The 18,333-nt window shown below is 38.0% G+C and overlaps 1 protein-coding gene across 2 annotated transcripts in view; it reads left to right on the plus strand.

The window, feature by feature from the left end:
• PAWR (pro-apoptotic WT1 regulator) overlaps positions 1 to 18,333 on the plus strand; it is a 129,240-nt gene that overhangs the window by 84,085 nt on the left and 26,822 nt on the right. For both annotated transcript variants that reach the window (XM_055587080.1, XM_055587085.1), the window contains exon 4: positions 8,817 to 8,851. In XM_055587080.1, the coding sequence (XP_055443055.1) occupies positions 8,817 to 8,851 (35 nt within the window). The remainder of the gene's footprint in view (positions 1 to 8,816; positions 8,852 to 18,333) is intronic.

The following is an 18,333-nucleotide window of genomic DNA, read 5'->3' on the forward strand; positions in this document are numbered from 1 at the left end:
CCACAGAATATTCTGTTTTATAGATGTATCGTAATTTTTCTGACTTGATCATTTAGTTGAAACATGTACGTTTTTGATGCTACAAACAATGTAGTGGTAAAAACCTTTCAATATGTAAGCAACTTACAGTCTTTTGTGTATGTGTGTATAAATCAGTAGGATAAAACCCTAGCACTGGAATCTCTGAGTGAAAAGGAATACATGTTTGTCATTTTGATGATATTGCCAAAATTCTCTTTGTAGGTGTTAGAGCATGAACATTTTTTTCATGTTATTCAAATCTCTTTATATATTATTTTCACTGGCATAGAATTTTCTTTTTTAATGTGAATAGTAGTTGGTACGAATTTCCCATTAATAGGATTCCTCAGTGGTTAAACATTTTTGCTGTTATAAGTACTACTGAAAGTAATATCTATGTAAATTGAACTTGTTTTGAATTATTTTCTTTGGCCAGATTACCAGAGATAAACTTATTGGGTCAAAGGTCATAACAATTTTTAAAAATTATTTATTAGCTATCCCTCATGACTTGCGGGATCTTAGTTCCCCACCAGGGATTGAACTGGTTCTTCTGCAGTGGAAGCACAAAATCCTAATTACTGGACCACCAGTGAAAGTGGAACTTGCTCAGTTGTGTCCGACTCTGTAACACCATGGACTATATACAGTCCATGGAATTCTCCAGGCCAGAATACTGGAGTGGGTAGCCTTTCCCTTCTCCAGGGGATCTTCCCAACCCAGGGATCGAACCCAGGTCTCCCGCATTGCAGGTGGATTCTTTACCAGCTGAATCACAAGGGACCCCCAGGGAATTCCCTATAATTCATATTTAAGACTAAAAATTTCTCAACATATTGCCTAAATTACTTATAAAGAAAAGTTTATCAGTTTATGTAATCAAGAGCATTTTATGAGAGGGCATTTATGAATTTTATTTTACTTCTTTCTTTGATTCATTTATTGATTTTCCTTTTAAAACATTCTCAGGCTAACTGAAAAGTTACAAGTACTGTGTAGAGAATTTTTTTCCCCCTTAAAATGTTTGAGAGTAAGTTGCTAACTTGATGCCTTATTACCCCCAATACTTCCCTGTGTGTTTTCTGCAATGAAGATCTCCTGCATAACTGCAACATAGCTCTTCAAGATAGAAAATTAAAATTGACATTGACACATTTTTTTACCATCTAGTTTCTTCAGATACCATCAAGTTTCACCAGTTGTCCCAATCATATCCTAAATTATAGCAAAGGGTCTAGTTCAGAATCACATATTCTGTTTAGTTGCTGTATCTCCTTAGTTTCTAGTTTGATCCATCTTTCTTTAGCTTTCTTAATCTTAACACTTTTTAAGATTATAGGTCATTTATTTTTGTCATATGACCTTCAGTTTGGGTTATCTAATATTTACTTCTGATGAGATTCATGTTGTGTATATCACAGAATTGACGCCGTGTTTTTCTCAGTGTGTAGTCCATCAGGTGACACATGGTTTTAATGTGTTCCGTTGCTGCTGCTGATCACTTTGGTCATATGATTAAGGTAGTGTTTGCCAGGCTTCCCTGCTGCTGTTTAATAAGTGCTTTGTGGCTAAGTCCTCTGAGCCATGTAGATGACTTTGTCTCCATCAAACTCTCTATTCTCTGCACCCATTTGTCTGTTATCTATTTATGTCTATATATCTGTATCAACTCACTACTCGCCATTTTATCTGATGGGTTTTACCCATCCTGTATTAGCTTGATTGCCACAAATTTGGTATCTTAAAACGCCACAAATTTGGTATCTTAAAACAACACAAGTTTATCAACTTACAGTGTTTTTAGTTGGCAGTCTCATTGGACTGGTAAAACTGTGGATCGAAATCAAAGGGTAAAATCAGGACTGCATTCCTTTTTGGATGCTATAGGAGAGAATCCATTTCCTTGCCTCTTCCAGCTTTTAGCAGCTACCTGAATTCCTTGTCCCTCTTCCTTCTTCAAGGTAAAAATTGTGACTTTTCTGCTTTGCTCTATTTCCCTCTGACTTTCTGCCTCTTTCTTCCACTTTGAGTGACCATTGTGATTACAATGGGCCCATTAGATAACGCAGTACAATCTCCCTATTTAAGGTCATTGATTAGCTACCTTAATTTCCCTTTGCTGTGTAACCTAATATGTTCGAAGGTTTTAGAAATTAAGATGTGAATATCTTTGAGGGTCATTAGTCTACCTTGTTGTTCAGTTGCTAAGTCGTGTCTGACTCCTTGCAGCCCCATGAACTGCAGCACACCAGGCTTCCCTGTCTTTCACTATCTCCCTGAGTTTGCTCTACCACAGCATCACTGTTTATTTTAATATTCACAGTATCCCAGATTTGGCCAGTGGGAGCCCCTGTAACCTTTTGTATCATTTGCTGCATCTCCGTCTTTCTTCGAATACTTCTTTGTTTTGTGGTGTAATAAGGTATTGCAGACTCATCTGGAGCTTTCTTACTCCAGCCTTGAAAGCAGCTGTGTCTCTAAGGAGCCCTGATTCCTTTTATTGAAAATGATAGTATGAAGCCAAGATCTGGGCTGTAGTTGTGTTCATGTTGTTGAGGTGTCACCGTTCCTAGTCCCGCTCTATGTACAGACCTACTTTGTGTGCCTATATGCGCATACATACGTATGCACATCTGTTTGCTGCTTACTTACCTGTCTAGCTAGCTACATCTATTTATGCAGATATTGAAACTAATTTATACCAGTATGGCCAATTGTAATCTGATATCGCAAGGCTTAGTCTAGTATTTGTAACTCCCTTTTCTGACATTGGGTAACCTGTTTCACATTATTCTTAATATGTTTTCTTATTTATTCAGTTCCCCTGTATGTAACCTCTCTCCCATTGTCACTCCTTCCTCACGCTGATGCCTTCCTCACCGCAAGTGGGTTCTGACGTCACACATTGGCTTTACCTTCTGCATGAACACTCTTCACTTTCTTCAGGCTTGGCCATTCCCTTGTGAGGCTGCAGAGTTCCCTCTTTACCCTGCTTGGTTCTGACTCCTCATAGCAGGTCACTCCCCCTGTGGATCCCCAGCCACCCTGCTTTGCCCCTGCCGTCCCATGAGGGCTGCTCTTCCCTCAGGGCTTTCTTTGCCCTGCGCAGACTGAGACCTCATGCTGGATTACTCCTCCCTGGGGATGCCTTATCAACCTGATTGGGTTTTCACCCACCCAGGCCAGGCTACCACTCTGTGGATGCTCTCTTCATCCTATTTATTGGGGCTCTAGCACATCTCCCCTGCTCATTCCCTACAGAGATCCTCTCCACACCCTGCACAGGCTGTGAATTCTCCATGCCAGGCCGCATCTTCGAGGGAATACCTTCTTTACCCTTATGGGCAAAACCCCCATTTTGGGCCACCCTCCTCCGTGGATGACCATCATGCCCTCACACTCTGGGGCTCTCAGTATCCCTTCATGGGGCTCCCTTTCTGACCTCTCCTCAGGCCTGATACCCTGACTTCCCTTTCCTGCATTGTCCACCTCTCGTCGTTCTGCTCAGGCTCTGATTTCTCATACCAGGCCAAGTTCCCCTGCTGTATGTACATTATGTTCAGTTTTCTTATTTTCATTTTTAAGTTATTTTATCAGTTATACCTTATAGATGTTCCATTCTTCATTCATCTTCAACTTTGTATCTTTAGTATCAATACCTTGTGTATACCAGTATAGGTATTTTAATGTACTCCTGAAAGTCAGTTAACGTGGTATACCATAGTTTTATTGGGGGCTCAAATAAATTTAAATAACTTGAGTATTATTTTACTATATTCTACTGGGCCTGTATTTGTCTAATCTTATTTCACATTTGCTTTTATATTTGTTCATACTTTACAAGTTGTGATCTCCCATTGCACCTGTAAAGACAATGTTCGTGGGATTTCCTTATTGAGCATTGTAAGCTTGAATGAAGCAGAATGTTTTATTTAAACTTACATAAACCAATTTGCTTTGCCAGCTTTTTCTAAGCTCTACATAGATCTTTCTCCTTTCCTTTTGTAATATAAACCATGCCATTGCAAGGAAGATTATTTTAGGAAAAGTATATTTTAAATCAGTAGTATAATAGACTTTGGAGTTATTGAAGGTCTAATTACATCGTCTTTGAAACTTTAAAGACCAGTATAACCTTAACCTTTGTATTTTTTATAAGAGTTTCAGTGATACTGAAAGTGTTTCTTCTCCCCCGCCCCTACATTTAGACTAAAATTGTCAACTTTTTAACAGTTATGGTAATTGTTATCACTGTTTGCTCGGAAATCTTTGTGGTCCCTGAAATATAGAGGCTTATAGTTATATTTGTATAGAATTGTGTATTAATACATAGAAGCATCAAGCATTTTCCTCCTCAAAATTGTAAGGGACTGTTCAGTTCAGTCGCTCAGTCGTGTCCGACTCTGTGACCCCATGAATCGCAGCACGCCAGGCCTCCCTGTCCATCACCAACTCCCAGAGTTCACCCAGACTCATGTCCATCGAGTCAGTGATGCCATCCAGCCATCTCATCCTCTGTCATCCCCTTCTCCTCCTGCCCCCAATCCCTCCCAGCATCAGAGTCTTTTCCAATGAGTCAACTCTTCGCATGAGGTGGCCAAAGTACTGGAGTTTCAGCTTTAGCATCATTCCTTCCAAAGAACACCCAGGGCTGATCTCCTTCAGAATGGACTGGTTGGATCTCCTTGCAGTCCAAGGGACCCTCAAGAGTCTTCTCCAACACCACAATTCAAAAGCATCAATTCTTCGGCGCTCAGCCTTCTTCACAGTCCAACTCTCGCATCCATACATAACCACAGAAAAAACCATAGCCTTGACTAAATGGACCTTTGTTGGCAAAGTAATGTCTCTGCTTTTGAATATGCTATCTAGGTTGGTCATAACTTTCCTTCCAAGGAGTAAACGTCACTGCACTATAGGTGTTGAATTTTTTTTCCCTTCTGTCTAATATTTCAGTTTTGTCTTTTTGTTAGGGTGTAAAGATGGCTTTAAGCTCCCATCTGTACATATCAGTTTTGAATACGCTTGAGAAGCAGGCTGCCACCCCTCCCAATCTCTGCTGACACTAATGTAGTCTGTCTGATTTGAGGAGCATTTGGTTGTTAAGTAATGAAATTTGGTTACCAGAGTCACTGTGAAATAATATTTAACTACAAAATGTATAATCTAATAAAAACAGTTTTCAAATCTGGCCAATAAGCAATAAACTTAAGAGTGTTGGTCTGCTTTAGAATCTTAACTTGAATATAAGTTATATAGAAATAGACTTAAATCTGATTGTTAACATATCTTGGACTTGAGCATGGAGTAGTTTGGTCAAGTATGTCTGAGTTTATAATTTTATCAGTTGTACCAGACGAGTTGTACAGAAAATACTCTAAAACTTGAGATATGTTTTAAGTGACTGTGTGCTCAGTCGCTCAGTTATGTCTGACTCTTTGCAATCCCATGGACTATAGCCCGCCAGGCTCTGCTGCCCATGGAATTTTTCCAGGCAAGAATAATGAAATGGATTGCCATTTCCTACTCCAGAGGATCTTCCCTACCCAGGGATTGAGCCCACACCTCCTGCATTGGCAGGCAGATTCTTTACCACTGTGCCACCTGGAAAGCGCCTTTTAAGTGACTAGTTGTTTTTTAAAAAGCTGTAAGAAATGTAAAAAATTAGTAACATACCACTTCTTCTTGTTAATAGTATACTTCAATGGTACTTTTAAGTCATTTGTAGGCAGGCCAGTGTAACAGTAGTATCATGCTACTGTAGGGTAGTGTTGCTAAAAACATCCTGCATTTCACATTTCTGTACAGATTAAAATTCTAATCTAAATGTGTGTTAGTCTCTAGTTCTACCATGTAAGGGGAAAATGCCTACATGAAGCCTCAAATATTTTTTATTGCCAGGTTTCCATACCATTACAGTCAATATATCAGCTACACACAAATCCATCAATGTAGCACAGGCTCTTATCATTTAGCAGTTATGCTAATTTCATTGCAGTAAGAAGTAGTCTGGATAATCAGGCTGATGTCATTTTTTGAAATATTTCAGTTATAACCAAAATCAGAGAGGTGTTTATGTTTTGGATCTTACTGTGTCATTAGCATCTTTTCTAATGCATATTTAATTTAGATGGACATCCTTTAAGGTCTGTGCCTAAAGTTTTAGTTCATATATAATAAGATGAGGGAATATTATGAAAGAAAACCTTGATAAAATATTAGTTGGAATACTGCTTATAAAACTTAAGGGGAAAAGTTGCATTTGAAATCATTACTTTGAGTGTATACACATAACTTTAGTATTTCTTTCTGCTTTATCTAAATAACTAGGATTACACATTTTAATCTAGTTACTATGGTTTAAAAAATAGTTTTAAAAAACTAGATTTTATAAAGTATATTCTTTGTTATTCACTTAGAGATATCATATTTTTGTAAATAGGAGCTCTGTTTTACATGTTTGGTGTTAGAGTACAAAGATTCATCTGTCTTATCTTTAGGGTCTCATAGTTTAATGACAGGTAGATAAGAAACTGTTTAAAGCTGACTTGCTAGGCTTTTGTTATTGTCCCTGCTATGAGATCAGTTGGTGCCCAGAAGAGGGTAAAATGTCTTTGAACCAACTGTCGGACCAAGGCTCCTCCAGGGGTGATCCTATTAAAGGGCCAGGCCCACACACATGGGCACTTCTTGTATCGTATCACCTGGTTACTTTCGAAAACTTTTTAATTCCAAGGTGGTGCTTTTTCTATAACTGTAGATTACCAGGGAAGTTATTTCTATAGGTTGTCAATATATATTTATTGCATACTGTTTATACTGAGGTTTTGGGGGAAAAAGAAATCAAAAGTGAGAGACCCCTGCTGCTCCTTTATCGCATCACTTAAAAATGCGATAAAGTCATATTTAAATAAGTGATGTAGGCTGTTGTGGTGTGTGCCACGTGTGCTCAGTCATGTCTAACTCTCTGTGACTCCATGGACTGGAGCCCACTAGGCTCCTTTGTCCATGGAATTTCCCAGGCAGGAATACTGGAGTGGGATGCCATTTGCTAGTAGGCTGTAGTAATGGGACTTTATTGATTTGGAGGAATTAAGTCAAATTTATTAAAGTTCTGCTCAGAAAATTCAGTAAAGATTCTTCCACATCCTAGGTTTTTTTAAAAAAAACCTTCACTGTCAATTTTAAATTATTCACCTGTTGCAAAGGAGTTTTACTAATTGTTTTTATCACTTCCATCATTTAATCCCCACAACAACCTGGTAAAGTAGACATTGTTTTTATTCCTATTTTAGAGATGAAGAAACTGAGACTAATGGAAGTTAAATAACTTACCACAGTCTCACAGCTACTGGGTAGCCTCTCTGGTTGGAACTTGATTCTAAGTCTTAGTCATAACTGTATGACTTTTCTATCTTGTTTTTCCACATTGATACATTCTTTACTCTACCATGTAGTATTTGCTGTTTTAGGCTGGAATCTGATCATCTTATGGGCTTCCCTAGTGGCTCACATGGTAAAGAATCTGCTTGCAATGCAGGAGATCAGGGTTTGATCCCTGGGTCTCGAAGATGCCCTGGAGAAGGGAATGCCTACCCACTCCAGTATTCTTGCCTGGAAATTCCATGGACAGAGGAATCTGGTTGGCTGCAGTCCATGGGCTTGCAGAGTCAAAGACTTACTTATTTAAAAAATTAAAAAAAAAATTATAGGAGTATGGTTGATTTGTAATCTGTTAAGTAAGACTTATCATTTAATTTTGACTATGTGTTAGTTGCTCAGTCGTGTCCATCTCTTTGCTACCCCATGGATTGTAGTCCGCCAGGCTCCTCCATCAATTTGATTTTCCAGGCAAGAATACTGGAGTGGGTTGCCATATCCTTCTCCAGGGGATGTTCCCGACCCAGGAATTAAACCTGGGTCTCCTGCATTGCAGGCAGACTCTTTACTTTACCATCTGAGCCACCAGGGAAGCCCTAATTTTGACTATGTTATTAAAGTGATACTGCAGAAGACAAAACAGAGTCTTCAACCAACAGAAGACTGCCCTGTTGGTGGCAAGGCAACATAGTTTTCCCATTTCCCTGATGGCTCAGTGGGAAAGAATCCGCCTGCCAAGCAAGAGATGCAGGTTTGATCCCTGGGTTGGGACGATTCCTTGGAGAAGGAAATGGCAACCCACTCTAGTATGCTTGGCTGGGAAATCCCATGGACAGAGGAGCCTGGTGGGCTATAGTCCATGGGGTTGTGAAAGAGTCGGACATGACTTAGCAACTAAATAGCAACAACAATAGTTTTCTCACCCCAGTGCTTAATATTAACTTACAGCTATCTTTTTTGGGGGGAGGTAGAATCAGCATAAAAAATATTTTCTCACCTTTTATTTTTAGCTATTTTAAAATATAAGCATTAATCATTATATGTCTGTGGTGAATTGTACCCCTCCCTCCTTTTTTTTTTTAAACTGAGGGCATAGAAAACACTAGAAGGGGGATATGTTGTGTTTTTTAATGGTCGACTTCCAAAAAGGTTTAGATTGGTTGATGAATGATAACCCTTTAAAATATTTTTCTAAGCTTTTAAAATGTTTCCAAATTAAAGATATAATCTTTAAACAGTGATTGGTTTTGTCTGAAAAATCAAATGTAGGATATTGTTTTGTTTGATCAGCAATGTGAATTTTTAAAAGTAATGGTAATTGTTCCAACATTCTCTATCAATTGTTTTATATAACCTGGAATTGTGTGTGCTTTTACACATACCCAAACTGATATGTTGTTATTTTTACTTTACAGGAGCCATCTAGAACAGTTTCAGGCAGATACAAAAGGTAAGAATCCTTAAGTTAAGACTAAGAACATATTGTAGACATAAGTGTAATGTCAGAAACCTTAATTGTCCTCTTAAAAAGAAACTGCATTGTAGGCAGACCACAACTTATTCTCACATACTCTGCAGTCTGAAAACTGCACACAGCATGGATTTGTAAAGGTTTGATGAACTTAGCAAAAGAAACTTAGAGTCATTTTCACTTGTGTATTTAAACACTGAAAAGATAAGTATAAACCCTGTACTAGTCAGCTTGGAATGCCATAACAAAATGCCATAGACAGGATGGCTAAAATAGAAATTTATTTTCTCACAGTTCTGGAGGCTGTGAAGTCCAGAATCAGTCAGAGTGCCAGCATGGTTTGGTTCTCGTGAGGGTTCTCTTCCTGACTCTCAGAGAACTGCCTGCTCACTGTGACCTCATGTGATGGAGAGAGTGGGTAATTTGGTCCGATTCTGTTGGTGAAGGCCCGCCTGCCAGTTGCAGACTTAACAGCTCGCCACTGTGTCCTCACGTAGTGGGAGGGGCTAGAGAGCTCTGCGGTGGCAGTGCGCTTATACACGTGCAGAAGGGCTCCAACTCTGTGACCTAGGCACCTCCCGCAGCCTCACCTCCCAGTGCCCTTACGTTGGACATTAGGGTTTCAGCATAAGAATTTCGAGGGACGCAAGCATTCAAACCACTGAATAATGCTTTTTACCAGAAAATGTGTTTGAATGTATGTGCTTATGTACACAATGAAGATCAGAATTAAGTATGAGAAGTTGTTTAACAAGAGATGGCTGAAGTAGTAGTGTCCTTCCCTGTTGAAGCCATAAAGTTGCAGAAGATGTGGTCATCATGCTTGTGCTAATAATTATAGTATAATGGTAAATCTTATCAAGTCTTATAATGTCCAGGGTACTTTATGGAGATCTCATTCAATTCTTGCAGTTATCTAATAAAGAAGGTACTGTTGGTAAAATATTTACTTTGTAGGTGAGGGAAATGAGATAAAGAGGTAGAATCATTTCACTATGGTTACAAAACTAGTCAGTATGAGTCCAGATTTGAACTCAGGCAGCCTGACTCCAGAACCCACGTGCCTGTGCAAGACCATCTACTTAGATTTATATGTATAAAACCTCTGTTTTCCTCTGTTTTATGTTAAGTTTAAAATATATGGTTAAAAGTTGTGGTTATTATAGTGTATATAAATAAAATATTGATTAAGAAGAGCTGTTATTTTATTACTAAGTTATTAAATAGAAAAGATTTAAATGTTTACTGATAAAACAATGTTTAAGAAGGCTAAGGTAATCAAGGACTAAGTAAATCTGACATATTTGGCACTGCTGCTGCTTTTTATTTTAATTTCTGAGTAATTTTTATATAGGTATAATGAAACCTGTGATTCCTTTAAACTTCTAACATGTAAACATTGTTTGGTAATTTTTACTTAGCATGACTAGTTTAAACTGGAAAGAATCTTTTTTTGTTTACTAGCAAGCATTGTCAATCAAAAAGCTTTGATTTGGCCCATTTGCAGGCCACATTCTCAAGCCAAAGTATTTTTATCAGTTTTTGTTTTGGGAAATAAAAATGAACTTCAGTAACTTACCACATTTGTTGTATCATTCATACACATTAAGTTCTTAAGTCAGTTCAGTTCAGTTCATTCACTCAGTCATGTCCGACTCTTTGCAACCCCATGAATCGCAGCATGCCAGGCCTCCCTGTCCATCACCAACTCCCGGAGTTCACCCAAACTCATGTCCATTAAGTCGGTGATGCCATCCAGCCATCTCATCCTCTGTCTTCCCTTTCTCCTCCTGCCCCCAATCCCTCCCAGCATCTGAGTCTTTTCCAATGAGTCAACTCTTCGCATGATACACCTTAAATTATAATTGGCACTTTTCAGATTTGCATTCTTTAGTTAGGGTCATTAGGGGAATAATTTCCTTACAAATCTTCATCAAAAGCTTTATTTACCATTGATCATTTATTTACCATTTATCATTGTGTTAAATCAGGAAGACAATTGATTTCACAGGGTGTATGTTTTTATTTTCAAGCTTTTTAGACCATTATTTTACTTGTGACCTGTTCGTACACTTGTTGCTTCTTTTATTTTCATAGCCTAGAACATGTGGTTTGTTACTTTTCAACTCTCAAAGGTTTAGCTATGTTTAGTACTACTAAAAAATTTTTTTTAGGTTACTAATTATTATTCACAAACTCACTGCAACTCAGACACAAGATAAAAAACAAACAAAATCTAGATCTGAACTTATTAATGCCTTATCTAGAGGAATTTGTTGTATTGTATATCAACAGTTAATTACATTCATTAATCTGTCAACAAGTTGCAACAAAGATTGGAGAATGTATATTTCTTGGAGAGGGTGTCTGCTGATTAATGGGGATGAAAAAAAGGAGGAATGGGCTAAAGGATGGATATTTGGCATTATATGTTAGAAAATATTTTCAGTAAACCAAATAACTTACACATATGGCTACACAAACTTAAAAAGTCATTAGAGGATACAGCCATCCACAAGATCAGTTTGTGTGTTCTTATAAATTATGAATTAAATATTAATTTTTTCTTACAGTTATCAAGGATGCATTGAATTTGTTAAGCAGTGACTCTAGTTATGCCCTATTTATTGAATCAACTCATTTACGTAGAACATTTCTTAAATATTCACTGAACTCCTTTTTATAAAGCATGTTTAAATGGGGCTTCCCTGGTGATCTAGTGCTTGAGGCTTTGCGCTCCCAGTGCAGGTCCGATCCCTGATCAGGGAACTAGATCCCACATGCCACAACTAAGAGTTTGTATGCTGCAGCTAAAGGCTCCGCATGCCACAGCAGAGGGTGCAGATCCCTGTGTGCTGCAAGTAAGACCCAACACAGCCAAGGATATAAATATTGTTTTAAAAAAACAACTATGTTTCAATAACTTTGGAAAATTATTTGGAGGTGGGGGTCATAAAGTTTCTGAAACTTAAGGTTTAGGAAGGGTGGACTGGTGGTCATGTATTTGTGGGGTTTTTTTCTCCCCAATGTGTAATTTTTGTAATAGAATGTTTCCTTGGTTAAGTTTATAGTGATCTCTTTAAGATAATTTACTGTATTTAACATATAAGAAAAGAACATGTATGATAGCCCCTAACAGAAAAACTTAAATTTATAACAATGAAATAGCGTATATGCTGTAATATATTAATGTAAAGTTACAATATGGACATTAAACTGATATTGTAGAAAACATTACCTATAAGAATTAATAATTATCGGAAAATTATTACCTATTTATATTAAACAAGTAGGGAGAGCATATAACAAAGGGTATGATAATAAAACAGTGTCTCATATAAAGTGTTCTAAACTTGAACTCTATTGACAAGCTGCTAAATTTCTATGTAAAAGAATATCATGCTTATTTCGGAGAAGAGCTATATTTTTCATCAGATTTTCAAAGGGATCTGCAATCCAAAAAGGTTATGAACTACTAATAATTGATATATTGTGGAATTGTGGCTCAGCTGGTAAAGAATCCACCTGCAATACAGGAGACCTGGGTTCGATCCCTTGGTTGGGAAGATCCGCTGGAGAAGGGAAAGGCTACCCACTCCGAAAGGATACCCACTCCGGTAGTCTGACCTGGAGAATTCCATGGACTGTATAGTTCATGGGGTCGCAAAGAGTTGGACAGGACTGAGCGACTTTCACTTTTATAACATCTGTGTCTCTGGGTTATTGGGGTTACTGGAGAGATTGATCATGTTATCTGTTTCCCACAGTGAATATGTATCATAACTCTCATAGAGTCTGAGAAATGACTTTTGTATTCAATTGTCGCTCTGTTTATGTGTGTGTGTTTAAAGGGAGAGAGAAAGCCTACCCAGCGGGTGGGGCTGTTTGGGACAGGGACTGCAGTGGTGGAGTACAGTCAGGCAGTGAGCATATTGAGAATGCAGAGGTCAGGCTGGTGCTTGTTGGTTATTTAATTAAGGATCTTACAGTTTATCCAGTACTCCTGAATATTTGATATGCTTTCTAAAAGGAGGATTTTATTCAGGAGTCTTGTGTTACTTCTAATTGTGAAACTTTAAAGTATCTTATTTTATTGTTGGCCCACACAAGGGCCAACAAGTTCCAAAGCAAGATATACCATGCAAATTCTCCAGCAACATAGGAACACAGCCCTGAGCTCCAATATACAGGCTGTCCAAAGTTACTACAAAACCATAAACATCTCATAACTCATTAATGGACACTTCATTGCACTCCAGAGAGAAGAAATCCAGCTCCACCCACCAGAACACCGACACAGGCTTCCCTAACCAAGAAACCTTGACAAGCCACCTGTACAAACCCACCCACAGTGAGGAAACTCCACAATAAAGAGAACTCCACAAACTGCCAGAATACAGAAAGGACACCCCAAATGCAGCAATATAAACAGGATGAAGAGACAGAGGAATACTCAGCAGGTAAAGGAACAGGATAAATGCCCACCAAACCAAACAAAAGAGGAAGAGATAGGGAATCTACCTGATAAAGAATTCCGAATAATGATAGTGAAAATGATCCAAAATCTTGAAATCAAAATGGAATCACAGATAAATAGCCTGGAGACAAAGATTGAGAAGATGCAAGAAAGGTTTAATAAAGACCTAGAAGAAATAAAAGAGAGTCAATATATAATGAATAATGCAATAAATGAGATCAAAAACACTCTGGAGGCAACAAATAGTAGAATAACAGAGGCAGAAGATAGGATTAGTGAATTAGAAGATAGAATGGTAGAAATAAATGAATCAGAGAGGAAAAAAGAAAAACCAATTAAAAGAAATGAGGACAATCTCATAGACCTCCAGGACAATATTAAACGCTCCAACATTTGAATCATAGGAGTCCCAGAAAAAGAAGACAAAAAGAAAGACCATGAGAAAATACTTGAGGAAATAATAGTTGAAAACTTCCCTAAAATGGGGAAGGAAATAATCACCCAAGTCCAAGAAACCCAGAGAGTCCCAAACAGGATAAACCCAAGGTGAAACACCCCAAGACACATATTAATCAAATTAACAAAGATCAAACACAAAGAACAAATATTAAAAGCAGCAGGGGAAATACAATAAATATCACACAAGGGGATTCCCATAAGGATAACAGCTGATCTTTCAATAGAAACTCTTCAGGCCAGGAGGGAATGGCAAGACATACTTAAAGTGATGAAAGAAAATAACCTACAGCCCAGATTACTGTACCCAGCAAGGATCTCATTCAAATATGAAGGAGAAATTAAAATATCTTATTTTAGCATAAAATTCCTCTAGTTGTAGTCTCATGGTGCTGCCAGTCTTGTCCTCATGGTAGTTTTAGAATAACAATGTTTATCCCCCAACACAACACCTTCTATTCTTCCCACAGAAGATATGAAAATTCCCAGAGGGGAAAAATTTTCAGTAAACAGTGGTGTTTATCCTTGATAATACTGTTTATTCTTGTTCCTTTTCTGAACATTTCGGTTAATAACTTTGTAACTAAGGGCAGAGGAGGATTCTTTTTGGAGGTGTATTAGTTAGAGACTTGTGTTAACATTCCTGAGTAGAACGTTGCAATCTTTTTGGAGTTAATAAAACAATCTTTTATTCTGGGTATTGTGCACTGTACATATCTAGCCCTGAAAATAGGTTAAAACATTTCTGTTTTTAAAATAAACAGAGCTAAATTTGGCAATAAGAGCTAGTAACACAATTATTCACAATTATGACAGTATTCTTTACAAACATAATACATAGTAGGGACAAATCACTGATTTTTTTTTCAGTAATATTCCTTGTTTTGAATTTGTATATTATCATTTGTATAAAGCAGTAAGAAGGATTTTTAATTAATAGATTAAACTTTTTGAAATCTTATTTTAAGCTTGTATGTACATCAAGCAAATACAAACATATTAGGGTATATCCACATGTTTAGGTTTTTATTTGTAGTTGTCAGCATTGTAGTTTGTATTTGAATAATCATGTGGTTGATGCAGGTGTGGACTTTTAAGTGAAAAGAGGCCTTTAAAATGATTCTAGTTCTCTTTTATGTATGCTGCAACTTAGGTGATAACCTTACTCTCTTGATTTTCTTTCTACTGCTCTGCTGGTATTTCCCAGTTTTATTTGTATTTCTTCCTTTCCTGTACTTATTCTTTATGTGTTGGTGTTACTCAGCACTTTGTCTTATTATTTTTGTTCTGTTTATTTGTACTAGAAATTTTTTTCACTCTGATGACTTCAGTTATTACATATACCTATGCTGATGATTCCAAATCATTAGCTCCGTTCCTATATAACCAACAACTTTAAAATACCTATTTTTAGATATCATAGAAGCATCTTAAACTCAGCATGTTCAAAAGCAAACTTGTGAAGCTTAGATTTCAGTGAAAGTGAATGGGATGTTGCTCAGTTTGTCCTACTCTTTGTGACCCTATGGACTGTAGCCTACTAGGCTCCTCTGTCCATGGGATTTTCCAGGCAAGAGTACTGGAGTGGGCTGCCATTTCCTTCTCCAGGGGATCTTCCTGACCCAGGGATCGAGCCCAGGTCTCCTGCATTGCAGGCAGACGCTTTACCATCTGAGCCACCAGGGAAGCCCTAGATTTCAATTCAGTTCAGTTCACTTCAGTCGCTCAGTCGTGTCCCCCTCTTTGCGACCCCATGAATTGCAGCACGCCAGGCCTCCCTGTCCATCCCCAACTCCCGGAGTTCACTCAAACTCAGGTCCATCGAGTTGGTGATGCATGCCATCCAGCCATCTCATCCTCTGTTGTTCCCTTTTCCTCCTGGCCCCAATCCCTCCCAGCATCAGGGTCTTTTCCAGTGAGTCAGCTCTTTGCGTGAGGCAGCCAAAGTACTGGAGTTTCAGCTTTAGCATCAGTCCTTCCAAAGAATTCCCAGGGCTGATCTCCTTTAGAATGGACCAATTGGATCTCCTTGCAGTCTAAGGGACTCTCAAGAGTCTTCTCCAACACCACAGTTCAAAAGCATCAATTCTTCAGTGCTCAGCTTTCTTCACATCCATACATGACCACTGGAAAAACCATAGCCTTGACTAGACAGACCTTGTTGGCAAAGTAATGTCTCTTCTTTTCAATATGCTGTCTAGGTTGGTCATAACTTTCCTTCCAAGGAGTAAGCGTCTTTTAATTTCATGGCTGCAGTCACCATCTGCAGTGATTTGGGAGCCTAGGAAAATAAAGTCTGACACTGTTTCCACTGTTTCCCCATCCATTTGCCATGAAGTGATGGGACCAGATGCCATGATCTTCATTTTCTGAATGTTGAGCTTTAAATCAACTTTTTCACTCTCCTCTTTCACCTTCATCAAGAGGCTTTTTACTTCCTCTTTACTTTCTGCCATAAGGGTGGTGTCATCTACACATCTGAGGTTATTGATATTTCTCCCGGCAATCATAAAATCAGATGTGTTTTTACAAATTAGAAAAAATTATTATGATGCTTTGGATTTTTAAGTGAAAAATTTAAAAACTCTGTGAGGCATCTCTTTCTGTTATAGCCATTAAAAATAAAAAATGCATGCTCATCTTAGAACTGTACCTTCGAATCTTTATATTTCATAAGTTAAAATAAGTTCCTCAGAAGTAAAGAAGCATCTTCAAATTATACTTTCATTAAGAACATTATAGTCAGTTTTTGTGAAAACAAAGAAAACTTACACCATAGTTAAAATGTACACTTAAAATTCTTTTCATCCCTTTATGTTCTATTTTTTGTGATACAGTAATAATATTTTAATAATACCATGTTCTAAATCATAGTATTTAATTTACATATATATTTGTATAATTATATATGAATATATTATAATCACATATAATAGTATAAATCATAATATAAAACAGATAAATATACATACTAATGTGTATATAGTGAATAAATTTAGAAACCATTCATTGAAATTCTTCTTAAAATAGTTTTCAGTCTCCTGCTTGCTTTTCCAGTGTCATATCTTATCACTCCTATGTTTACATTTCATGCTTTAGCCATATTGGATTTTTCTGTTTCTCATAGGCCACATACTCTTTCATATTTGCACATTCTTATTCCTCTTTTAAGTCTTGAGTTTAAACATTCTTTTAATGCTGTTCAAAGTGTGGTCCTTGAACTGTTTGTTTCTAACCCATGACAAAGTAAGAATAAAACATAGAAGTAAATATTTAGAAGCCTGAATTTCATTTTGACATTGTTATCATCACACCCAGGTTCATGATAAGTGGCCTCCTTTATGAACAGGATATCGACTAATTCAAGTACCATGGTACATATGCGTTTGTTGTTTTTTTTTTAAACTTTTGCTCTAACTTTTTAGAGCAAAATTGAGGAAAAGGTACACAGGTTTCCCATCTAAACCTGTCCTCACACGTGGATAGCCTCCTTCCTACAGGGAGGTGTATCTGTTACAGTTGATGAACTTACACTGACACATTGTAACCAAAGTCCCTAGTTTATATGGTTCTCTCTTGGTGGTGTACCTTCTGTCAGATCAGATCAGATCAGTCGCTCAGTCGTGTCCGACTCTTTGTGACCCCATGAATCGCAGCACACCAGGCCTCCCTGTCCATCACCAACTTCCGGAGTTCACTCAGACTCACGTCCATCGAGTCAGTGATGCCATCCAGCCATCTCATCCTCTGCCGTCCCCTTCTCCTCCTGCCCCCAATCCCTCCCAGCATCAGAGTCTTTTCCAATGAGTCAACTCTTCGCATGAGGTGGCCAAAGTACTGGAGTTTCAGCTTTAGCATCATTCCTTCCAAAGAACACCCAGGGCTGATCGCCTTCAGAATGGACTGGTTGGATCTCCTTGCAGTCCAAGGGACCCTCAAGAGTCTTCTCCAACACCACAATTCAAAAGCATCAATTCTTCGGCCCTCAGCCTTCTTCACAGTCCAACTCTCACATCCATACATGACCACAGGAAAAACCATAGCCTTGACTAGACGGACCTTTGTTGGCAAAGTAATGTCTCTGCTTTTGAATATGCTATCTAGGTTGGTCATAACTTTCCTTCCAAGGAGTAAGCGTCTTTTAATTTCATGGCTGCAGTCACCATCTGCAGTGATTTTGGAGCCCAGAAAAATAAAGTCTGACACTGTTTCCACTGTTTCCCCATCTATTTCCCATGAAGTGGTGGGCCGGATGCCATGATCTTCATTTTCTGAATGTTGAGGTTTAAGCCAACTTTTTCACTCTCCACTTTCACTTTCATCAAGAGGCTTTTGAGTTCCTTTTCACTTTCTGCCATAAGGGTGGTGTCGTCTGCATATCTGAGGTTCTTGATATTTCTCCCGGCAATCTTGATTCCAGCTTGTGCTTCTTCCAGTCCAGTGTTTCTCATGATGTACTCTGCATATAAGTTAAATAAACAGGGTGACAATATACAGCCTTGACGAACTCCTTTTCCTATTTGGAACC

Source organism: Bubalus kerabau, chromosome 1, assembly GCF_029407905.1.
Source record: "Bubalus kerabau isolate K-KA32 ecotype Philippines breed swamp buffalo chromosome 1, PCC_UOA_SB_1v2, whole genome shotgun sequence".
Lineage (NCBI taxonomy): Eukaryota > Metazoa > Chordata > Mammalia > Artiodactyla > Bovidae > Bubalus > Bubalus kerabau.